The sequence below is a fragment of the Anabrus simplex genome, chromosome 1 (genome assembly GCF_040414725.1).
Source record: "Anabrus simplex isolate iqAnaSimp1 chromosome 1, ASM4041472v1, whole genome shotgun sequence".
Taxonomy (NCBI): domain Eukaryota; kingdom Metazoa; phylum Arthropoda; class Insecta; order Orthoptera; family Tettigoniidae; genus Anabrus; species Anabrus simplex.
Window position 1 is genome coordinate 1,685,650,405 of NC_090265.1, and position 12,202 is coordinate 1,685,662,606.

At 38.4% G+C, this 12,202-nt stretch overlaps 1 protein-coding gene across 3 annotated transcripts in view; it reads left to right on the forward strand.

Moving 5' to 3' along the window:
- LOC136881856 (VPS9 domain-containing protein 1) overlaps positions 1 to 11,164 on the forward strand; it is a 176,408-nt gene extending 165,244 nt beyond the window's left edge. For all 3 annotated transcript variants that reach the window (XM_067154296.2, XM_067154313.2, XM_067154303.2), the window contains one exon: positions 8,677 to 11,164. In XM_067154296.2, coding sequence (XP_067010397.2) covers positions 8,677 to 8,860 — 184 coding nt within the window. In that variant the 3' untranslated portion in view covers positions 8,861 to 11,164. The remainder of the gene's footprint in view (positions 1 to 8,676) is intronic.
- Positions 11,165 to 12,202: the final 1,038 nt, after the last annotated feature.

Consider the following 12,202-nt stretch of genomic DNA (forward strand, 5'->3'; position numbering starts at 1 on the left):
CATTCTGGTTACCAGCACTGAGTCACATTCCACCAGCGGAACTTAAACGAAAACACGCCTTACTCCGGGAGTATAAGAAGATAAATGCAAACGACCAGCTACCAATACACCAGGACATCAATGCTGCTGAAGCCAGGCGTTTACGTTCGCGGAATCCCTCCATCCGGACAGCGAGACACCTGGTGAACAATAATTTCAACCTCTTACAAACCTGGAAGGATGAATTAATAAAAAGCATTCCATGTCAGCTGCAAGACATCACAACACCACCAAGTGGCTTTCACCTACCCCGGAAAACATGGTCAACACTGAACAGGATAAGAACAAACCATGGCAGATGTGCAGATCTTCTCTACAAGTGGGGACATATACCTTCGCCAGAATGCAGTTGTGGTGCTCCCAGACAGACCATACGGCACATAGTGAATGACTGCCCGACGTATTCCTCTAGTGGCAACTTCAGTGACTTTGTGGAAGCAGGTCCAGCTGTAATAGACTTTATTAACAACTTGAAAGTCAAACTGTAAATAATGTAAAAATGTTGTTGTTTTTTTGTTTTTTTTTTCCTGACTAATATTGATATGTATAGCCAAACGCTAAATAAATAAACTCGTATCGCTAGAGGCCTAGCTCTTCCCACAGTTCACAGAATGTACTTCATTATTATCATTAAGTGCAAAAGGAAGGTGAATAGAATCTACATTTCTAATTTATTCACTAATCTAATTATACTGTACAAAATATATATACATAGGATGCTGTGGTCCATGTTGTAGCACACCAACCTCAACACATCTACCCACGCTAATCCAAGACTCGTAACTCACTGACGCCGATGAGTAGCATCAGCTAGCCTCCCCTTCCACAGAGGATGTAGCTGTCTGAAAAGTGCTGCCCTCTGAGGGACAAACATACACATGGTATTCAACACCAACTTCAACATTCAAACTTTCTCACAAATTAGTTTTGGGCTTTGCCCTCCAGTGTTCATTCCAATATGTATGTTGGAGCCATCCAGTCATCCGATAAACTTTTACAACATTTCAAAAGTTCTTAGTTGCTATCAGAGATGGCCATAGTAGAGAAGGCACACAGAATAAACAGAAAGGAAGGTGTACCTCTGGTAGAGAAACATTTCAGTTAGCTATTGGACTTAGGTTTAATGTTCATAGATACTTCGAATAATACCTTTTACGAAGTAAGGTCATCGAAATGCATCAGGTTCACTGTTATCTAAATATGGAAGTTTTAATTTTCAGTCAGAGATCCTAGTATTGTTTCTACACAGTTGTCTTGCAAAGAAAAGTAAAATTTGTTATTGTGCTAAAAGATATATCCAAGTTGAAAGTAATTGAGTATTATTATGAATCCTCATGCAGTTGAATGACTGGAGAATGTTTGTAGTGCTCAGTTTTTGTTTTTGGACAGACTGTCAGCTTTGGACGTGTTGTAGCGTGAGGGACACGACTGGTGAATTGTGATAATAAATATGGACTATGTATAAAATTATTGAATAGTTTGAAAGTAAAAATGAGGGATGTAATTTTACATCTTGTACACAATGATTTATAATCTAGCAAATTTAGTAATTTGTCATTGTTGTCAAATTTTGTATATTTGCAGGTAACTTTCAACTACATGCCTGATAAATTTATTTTGTACCACTTCAAATGCAGAACTATATTTTCAGAACCAGGAATTCCAAATTATTGATGCATATTCCAGCTGGCAATGGACATATATTTTATATAAAATAGCCATACTTTAGGGTTTACAAAATCTTGGGAATTTCTACTGATAAATCCTAACATTTCATAAGCTTTTGCAACAGTTTCGATTATATACCTTGAACATGTTAATCTGGAATCAAACTTGACACAAAGATCCTTATGCGATTTTATGGCAGTTAGTTGTGTGTCTAAAATCTGATACAATAGAAGTCCGCTATAGCGAGTATGGCATATAACGAGAACCCCATTATAACATCGGTTTTTGTTAGTCCCTTCAAAATGCCTATATTCAGCTGTGTATTGTCCTTCAGCTACAGGGAGAGAGCCCTATCATTGATGCATCCGTTATTACGAGCAATTAAGCGTGCATGATATTTTTCAGTTACAGATATTTATGAACCCAGCTATTATATTGCATTATATTATATTGTCTCACACTGACTTAGATTTAAATCCCAGTGGAGAAGCTGTTTGTGCAGCACACTGGAAAATATATTGTAAAAAGAGAACTATACAAGGTATTAACCTGAAATTTTCTCATTAGGTGAATGAATACATGTACTCGCCTAAAATGATGTTCTTGTGTGATAGGTTTCTTAGCAATCAGGGAGATGTAGTGGTATTTCACACTTCTTGCACTGCCACGTTTTCTCACTTCTTTTCTTCTGCTTTGAGCACATAAAACATCACTTAGAGGGATTGTTCTTCTTTTTAGTACTAGGGATGTGCATGGGAAAATCAGCCTAGTTTCTAGCTTGTAGTCTAAGAAGGAGGTGCACTAGATGAATGTCGTCCCTTGACGTTGTAATCAGGCAGCTGAATGGTCGCAAGTAACTGTGTCGCTACGGCCACACGGAAGTCTGTGCAGTAGGGTTTCCTGCGCTCCAAGTGTGAGAAAGTACAGTACACTGCAAAGGAATTAAAAAGAAAAATGGCTAGAAGATAGTAAAATATTTTTCTATACCCGTTGACTGTTCGTCTCATGATGAGTAAAAAGTTCAGTGACCCGGTCTAGTAAATCTACTTTCTTCATCCCTTCCTGGTACTCAAGGGCCAGTTTAATATTTTACTTCTTCCTGTGGCACTTGTCCGCGCTTTCTCCTGAGTTTTCCCGTTGATGTAATACCGGTATTTGCTGTTGTGTATTTTGAAGAAAGGAAATGAACATCTTTGTTATCCTTCCACTTGAGGCACAAAATGTTGTTGTACGGCCACGTTTGATATTCACTCTTTGTAGTACTTTCGATGAAATGTCAGTGGCATGTTTTTTCTGTTGGGCCTGGCTGTTCTTACAGTATTTGTTTGTTTTTCATTAACCCTTTTACAAAGATCTGTAGACATGTACCAGTTGTCAAGGTACAGAGTGTGACCTGTACCAGTTGTCAAGGTACAGAGTGTGACCTTTGTTGAACAAATGTTCACACATGTTCATAACAACATTAGTGCTTGCAGGTAAGGAAAGATTAATCATATCATTTCCTGAATATATACAAAAGGTGTTGCAGTAACCTGTATTTGCATTGCAAATTTTATATACCTTTATGCCAAATCTGGCCCCCTTACTGCAATTACATTGCACATACGGCAGCCTACTACGAAATTTCATAAGGGATTCGTCTAAGGCAATGTTTTCTGATAGTTCAAACAACGAAGAAAATGTGTCCCAGAAGTGCAGAATTATAGGCCTAATTTTCCTCAGTTTGTCACCAGCATCACCTGAAACATCATCACTGAAGTGTAAACAAGAAATGAAGAGAAATCTTTCTCTGCTGATTGTTTCTGAAAAGATAGGAGTTTCAATACACCTATCTTTACTCCAGTATAACTGGATACGAGGTTTCCGAACCTGGGACATCAGGATTCGTCCTCCATTGTGTTAAACCATTTCTCGTCATCTTTTCTCTTTTTCCTTTTCTCATCTGGAAGTTGCTTCTGAGCATAATTATTTGTCTCTGTAGCAATTACAGAAAATAATGGATCCATATAGTCTAAAAGGACGGAGAGCTCTGATGAAACTCATCATCATCATCATCCTAAACCATCTCCAGTTTCCCGGGTGTGGTATATGAGCCTCCTCCATCTCATCCTGTCCTTGTACATTCTTCCTCCACCAACTTGTCCCAATCATGACCTCTCAGCACTACATCGCTCTTAACTAAATCTATCCATTTCCTTCGTGGCCTTCCCATGGGTCGTCTTCCTTCTACCTTCCTGTCAAATTCCTTCCTTGCAGTTCTGTTTACTGGCATCCTCTTCATGTGACCAAACCACTTCAGTCTTGATATCTTGATATCTGAATCTTATTGAGGACTCATTCCTAATCTTGTCTTTCCTGGTTTTCTGGATCATAGTGCGTAGGAATTTCATTTCATTTCATTTCAGCTGCCTGAAGTTTGGAATTATTTCTATTGGTCAGTGTTGTGGTTTCGAGACTGTATGTAAGAATTGGTGTATAATAGGACTTGTACAATGTCATTTTTGTTTTCATGGATATTTGCTCATCCCACAGCAGGTGTCTTACCTGGTGGTAAAATTGTGTTGCCTTATTGATTCGATTGTTCACCTCATGTTTTGCTAGGTTGTCATTTGATATAACGCTACCCAAGTATTTGAAAACTGGAACGCTGTCCAGTTGAGCTATTGGTTCTGCTCCTTGCCCATACACTTTCATCACCACATCCTACTTGAATACAGCTTCTGTTCCCACTATACAACATTTTCACTTTATCTATGAGGCTGTCTCGCACTTGAAGTTCTTTCATGCATTGCCAAATTCTTTCCCTTGGTACACTATCGTATGCTTTCTCAATGTCCAAAAATATTAGAAATAAAGGCTTGTTCTTCTCCCAGTATTTTTCCATTAGCATCCTAATTGCAAATATAAGGTCTGTAGTTGACCTTCCTGGTCTGAAACCATACTGCTCTTCTTCCAAAATTGGTTCAACAATATCTCTGATTCTGGTCTCTATTATTTTTTCCAATATTTTCAGGACATGAGACAGTAGTGTGATACCATGGTAATTAGTACATTTTTGTCGGCTTCCTTTCTTGAACAGAGGTACAATGATGCCCATCTTCCAGTCCTCAGGAATAGTATTTTCCTCCCATATCTTGTTGAGCAGTCTATAGAGCCATTGGATTCCTGGAACTCCCGCTGCTTTCAGCATATCTGCACTTGGTTCATCTATGCCCACTGCCTTTCCTTTCTTCATGCTCTTGAGCGCATTTTCAACCTCAAGCCATGTAATTGGTGGTTCAGTTGTGGTTCCTCGACTTGGCTCTCCTCTATCCGTTGTTATGTTTTCTGTATCTCCATTCAGCAGCTTTTCGAAATAGATCTTGAGTTCTTGTTTAATTTCTCCCTCTTCTTGTGCCAGAGTTCCATCATCACGTTCTATTGCTTTTATGGTCTCTTGATCCCTTCGCTTGTTTTTCACTACTCTGTATAGCAATTTCATATTTCCTCTACTGTCCTCTTCCAGTTTGTCTGCAAACTCATTCCATTTCTTCTCTTTTTTCTTCCCTTACAATGTTCTTTACAGCAAGTTTCTTGTTCCTGTATACTCCTTGAAGTCTTTGTATTTCTTGTTCATTTCGTTCTTGTCGCTGTTTTTGTTTTTCCTTGTCCAGTGCCTTCTTTATTTGGTTTCTTTCTTTCACTGCTGTTTTCACTCTATCATTCCACCATGGTGTCTTCTATGAAACTATGGCTGCATATTTCTAAAATGAAAACTCAGAAACACCCCTTTGTGCGGTGAAGGGGTGAATGACAGGATTATCTCCACTTATCCACACCCAGTCATCTTGTTTCACACGTTTTAGTTGTAGAGGTCTGACACAAAGATTTTTGCTCATCATCACTCTCTGAGTCACTAGTGATAGACACATTTCCTGGGTCATTTACATTATTTACACTCAACATTTCCTCACACAAATTATCGTCTGCTAATTCTTGAAGATCTACACTTACACTGTCATTGGAATCACTATCTAAAATACTATTAACTAACTTCAGTAATTCTTTGTTCAGAAACGCGCACGCTGCTAGTTGCCATGTTGGCTGCTGGCTTGAAAGGTATTTTAAATATTTCCGAGTCACCCTACACACGTGGTATGAAGGTCAAACAAGGGGAAACTTGGACATACCCTCGCCTTAACCTTCTAGTATACGAAAATCTTAATGAAAGCACCATCTGTTACAAGCCTGAGTGCACTATGGGAAGATATCTGAGCATGGGAAATTCATGGGCCCAGTTCGTCATCCGAGTTGTAGGCCATGTGCTTGCAAGCGGGCGTGCTCAGTCATCAGAGTTCATTGGGTTAAGTAAGAATATGATACACCTCAAGATATAGCAGATTGCACCACTGATTTCAGAGGTTAGTTTACATTTTCTCACGTCTGGTTAAATTTCAGAGAGGCTATTCCCATGCAAATTTATAGCGGGAATGTTATCATTTCTCTACTGGCGCTTAGAATATGTTTTCATGATGCATAGAGTACGGTTAAGTTAGGTTACGTGATACTGTTTGAATAAGAAAATTGAAACATTATCTTCGGTACCGTATCGTTTTCTCGCTGTGTAAACTTGTGAGCTCTCTCGTCGACATTCGAAGGTAATGTCTGAGTCGATTAGTAATTTTTTTTTTTTTTGCTAGGGGCTTTACGTCGCACCGACACAGATAGGTCTTATGGCGACGATGGGATAGGAAAGGCCTAGGAGTTGGAAGGAAGCGGCCGTGGCCTTAATTAAGGTACAGCCCCAGCATTTGCCTGGTGAAAATGAGAAACCACGGAAAACCATCTTCAGGGCTGCCGATAGTGGGATTCGAACCTACTATCTCCCGGATGCAAGCTCACAGCCGCGCGCCTCTACGCGCATGGCCAACTCGCCCGGTCGATTAGTAATACCCGTCAACTGTTGTTCTCTAAAGGAAAATTCAAAATGAAAGAGGATAACATATTTTCGTAATAAATGTGTAAATAGTGTGTCCGATAGCAATTTTTAACTCATTAGAAATAAAGGCTGAAGTAAATGATCGCTTAATTTCAATGTTATATACTGAAACTAAGTAAACTTAAGGTACGCCTCAAGATGTGGCAGAGTACATCACTCATTTCCGAGGATAGTTTATATTTTCTTGCATCTAGTTAAATTTCAGAAAGGCCCCATGTGAATTTGTAGCGAGGAGGTTATCATTTCTCTGCATGTGCTTGAAATACGTTTTCATGATACATACGGTTAAGTTAGCTGACACTGTTCGAAGATGAAAACTTTTTCAGAACAAAATTAAACAAACACTTTTACGTAGTATAGGATTTCAAAAAATATAACGAACGAGTAAACAATATAAATGGTCCGTTATTGGACATTATACATTTTCCAGCTAACTCATTCCTGTTGCCAGAGTTTTGCCCAAGTGTGCTAAGTTGGGCTCATCAGTTGGTAAATAGCACACCTACCAAGATGCATGGCTAGCGCATGGTTGAAGGCCACTGCGTAGGCTACTTGGAGCCACCGGCAGTGCCAATGCATTAAGAGAGTGTCTCATTACCAAAAATTGATGCCTGCCTGGCCTTGACCATTTACTGTATATTGGTATTATAAATTTACCCATTCGAGACAAATATTTCAGGTTCCCTATGAGAATCAACATCTATATCATCGAACAAATAATCCGTAGAGTGGATTATATCCATGAAAACGCAAGTTTTGAATAAATTTATTACCGTTTCGTACCAATTTTAATGTGTATGGCGTTTTTCCCAACTTTTACGAAAAACCGCATATAGCGACAATCCTCAATAGCGAGTAATTTTTTGCCCTTATGAATTCTCGCTTAGATATATTACCTCTGACTGGTTTCTTGTATATCTTAGGATGTAGCATTTATTTATGTTCAAATCCAAGTGATTGACCGAGCTCCAGTACGTAATATTATTTAGGTCTTCTTGTAATAGTTTGCAATAATTTTCCTCTTGGATACTTCTAAATATTTTTACATCATCAGCATATTGCAGTGGCTTCGCGGGACTAAGGTGAATTCATAAAGTTTTTGAAATAATTTTTTGGAATAATCTTCTTCTTCTCCTTATCCTCCTGTCACCTTTGTCCAGGGAGCTCCTGGGTCGAGCAGTGGATCATTGACCGCCATATCACACTCTCCGTGGCCCAATCTACTTAGACACTTCATATAGGGTATTATCATGGCGGGCCAGGTTTCAATGAGGCCACCTGTAACCTGGAGAACAGACGTTACGTGCTGGATTTCCGTGGCATTTCCTCCACTTACAGAGCAGCACCTGCCTTAAGGAGCTTCTTTACCAAAGCCGTTGACTCCTTTCGAGAGTCGGGTCGTTCACCACCGCCCAACTCTGCATTGAATCACTTGCTGTACGGTCTACTCCATCCCGTCACAAGTAACCCTGCCCAGACATGCTGGTTGTTGACATTTCCATGGGTTTTGGTGTATACAACTTGTCCTTCATTGTGATGCAAGCAACCACTGCAGCATTTGTATACAATATTCATGGAATGCAGTTGTTGATCATGCTTCTTTTTCCTAGTCCAACATTGAGCCATACAGAAGAGCAGGATGGCTGACAGACTTACATTCCTTGCCATTCAAATTGACCAGCATCTGCCCGTCGCACATGACTACACGTGGTGCACACCATTTCATCCAACCAATGTTAAGTTGCGTCTGACAACAGATCCTAGATACTTTTTTCTGAATTTCTCTGTCATTAATGAATGTTTATATTTTGATTAGTCAGAGCTTGAACTGCAGCTCTACCTTTATCCTGTTATCTTATCCTCATATTGTTTAGTTCCACTCAGTGTTTCATTAGGAACTGCATCCATTTCTACCATTTTTGACAAGGAAAGAAGTGATATGTGCTGTTTTAAAATGCTAATAAGCATTGTTTGATATGTTTATCTTACAGTGGAGCAGATGACTTGCTGCCTCGTCTGATGACTGTTGTCCTGGCCTCTGGCATGCCCAGCCTCCTTGCAGAAGCTGCTTACATGGAGAGCTTCATGCCAGTGGGACGAGCTCTTGGAGAAGCAGGATATTGTTTAACAGTTTTGCAGAGTGTACTAACGTGTGTTCAGCTGCATACTGGTTAGGTGATGTCTTCCGCACTTCTTAGTTAAGTTTATTTGTGTTCAGGTACAAACAAAACATGGTTACTCTTCACAGAGATCTAGGAAAAGATTTTTATTTCCTGTGGACTAATTTTGTAATTACAGTGAAATTCCCATTTAGTGTGCATTTTTCATGCTCCCACCAGTACAAACGAGGGGTTGCTACTTCTTCAGAAAACCAGGATAAAGTCACAAATAAAAAAATCTATATACTGATTCAGGCTTTCGTGGTCGATGTCAGCTGACAAAGCCATGATGTTTCTCAGAGGTATTAGGCTATGTTGACAGTTTTAAAATATGTAGACGTTCCAACTACTCTTCAGTAGCCCTTGTTAAAACGACTGAGAATATACTTCATGTTCATTTAGAATACAAAGTACAATTTACAGGATTAGATCACTATGTTGAATGAATAATATTACAAACAAAATTTTGTAATCATGCACATAAATAAGTTGGATAAAGTATTGTATTGATATTTTAGCTAACGAGGATATTCAGAATTATGCAAGATTTTTAACAGCATCATTCAATAAGTCAGTTTTATTCCTTGACAGAATATAACCCAGGTTCCACATAATCAATACTTCTCATACTTAAATAGTCATCATATAAGGTGTTGGCCTAATTGGGCCATTTTTCATCTCAAAGTCACAACTTATAAAGATATTTACAAATTTTGTCATTGAATGTGGCACGTTCTAAAACTCGTCATATTCATTGTATTATCTCGAAATCTTTTATAACGTGCCACATTCAAAGGCAAAATTTGTAAATATCTTTATAAATTGTAAGTTTTAGCTGATGATGGCCCAGTTAGGCCAAAACATGCCCTAACCTTATGTGATGACTATTTAATATGAATATTATGAGAAGTATCAAACAGATGGAATCTAAATTGTTATATGCTGTCAAGGAATAAAATTAATTTATGTTGAAGTCAATACAGAATCCTACAATGAAGTTTATAAGTTGCAAGCACCATTCAAGTTGATATAATTCAGTATCATCAAATTTAAAGGATGTACACGTCCTACCAAAAGTTTAAGGACCTGCATATTTCTTGAACAACATTCCTGTGCTTAAACTTGTGGTCTCAGGCAAACAATTTTTCACAGGGAACTAGTACATATTTAGAGGAACATTTGCTGAAATTGTCGTTTAAATATCACTCTATGGTTTGAAGTTACTAAGTTTTTTGTTTACTATAAATAGAAAGAAAGTAGCTATCTTTTAATACTCGAGGAGATTTGATGGTACAATATGGAGATTACATTAATAATTTTCATTAAGAAGAAACAAACTACCGAGATCGCTTGTGTGTTATGTTGTATTGGGATATTTAAACTACAACATAACACACAAAGGATATTGGTAGTTTGAGGAGTCTCGTGTCCAGCCAAACTCAAGGAACGTTTGTTTTATGATCTCATTCTGTGGTTCTGTTGTGAGCTGTAAAACGGGGTATGTTTAATGGAAACATATTCTGTTGCTCTATTACTATTATAAATATTCTACAGGTATCTGTGTCTCTCCATAACAAAAATTATTGATGTAATCCCCGTATTTTACCGTCCAGATCACCCCAAGAATTAAAAAATAGCTATTTTATTTCCGATTATTATAAACAAAAAAAAAAAGTAACTTCAAAACAGTGATATTTTAATGCAAATTTCAGCAAATTTTCCTCTAAATATGTACTAGTTCCCTGTGTACCTGAGACCACAAGTTTAAGAACAGGAATCATGTTCAAGAAATATGCAGGTGTCCCTAAACTTTTGGTAGGACCTGTATGTGTGAGTCTAGAGGTAACCAGAAATCTACCTTTTGTTCCTCTATTCATTATTCACCATCTAATCTTACTTTACGAAGAATGGTGATCACTTAATACATACAGCCTTTCATTTTACCTTTTAAAATGAGCAATGATCCCTTTTTTTAGTTTGCTTTGTTTCATCTGTAAATACGAGATTAAAAAAATAATCTGCTAATAAATGGAATGTAACTATCCTTGACCCATAGTCCATAAAGGGCCTTGACGGTTGCTGCCCTTTGAGGTGTTGTGTGATCAATGACATTCTGCGTTTTTGCTCGACTTTCTTGACCAGGTTTGCTATCTGATTTCCAGACAGTTCCTTGGTTGAACTTGTGAGTCTGAGTGAACTACGTTCCAAGATAATCATCCCTAAACGAACTGACAGTCATATTCGAGGCTACAAAGTTCCCTCTGTGGATCAGTGGTAGAGTGCCAGTCCTTGCATCCCCAGAGGTGCCAACTATTACGGATTGTCCGTAATTATTACGGATTTCACCTCACAATTACGGAGTTACGGTCAAAGGGGAAATAATTACGTAAAAGCTGACATTATCACGAAAAAATAATTTTTGACGGAAACAAAAGAAAAGGAAAAATGTTGAGTCCTTTCGAGCCTTTCTCCTAAATCGACTTTATTTCAGTGCTTGTGAGTTGGCAACGTTACTTATTCGATCGTGACTTCCTTTTGCTACCCATAAGCGTTGTAAAATTAATTGTGAATGAAGGAGCTCCACTACAAATCCTTCAGTAATGTTGTATTTGCTGTGTTAAGTGTACCTGACAGTTGACAGAGAGATCTGCACTGCACTGGTATCGCTTATGGTTCAGAAAACGAAAATGTCATCACAGTTGGAAGTATGCTTCAAGAAAAACTACACTGAAAAGCAGCTGCTGCATGAGAAACAAGCTACAAGGAATGTTTTATCATAGAACCAACAGGTTGCGTGCAAATGTTATTGTGTAATATGATATACTTTTCGATAGATTGCTAGAGGGAAGGGCAAAAGGGGTGTGTCATTATCAAGAAGGAAGGCGTATGCTTTGGACTTGACTCGAAATTTTTCTTGGGGGCGGAGGGCAATTACTGATAATCCACTTCAAAGTTGGCACCTCTGCATCCCAAGACCACAGGTTCAAACCCAGCAGGTGTAGTCAGATTTTTGAAGGGTGGATCACCAGGTAACCCTTCTACAGTAATAAGGTTATCATTGTAACTGAGGATGGTCTTAGTAAGAGACTGAAACTGGTACTACTGTAAAAATGAGATAGGATAAAATTCTACATAAATTTTAAGTGTAGATTAGGTAGAAGTGTCCTAATTTAAAATTAAAGGTGGTGGTGGTGGTGATTATTGTTTTAAGAGGAAGTACAACTAGGCAACCATCCTCTATATAATACTAATCAGAGAGAGAAACTGGAAGCGATCCGACACTTTGGAAAATGAAGGTATCGGCCAAAGAAAGACAAGGGCCACAAAGGGCGTGAAAATGAAATACTCCCTAGCCCTT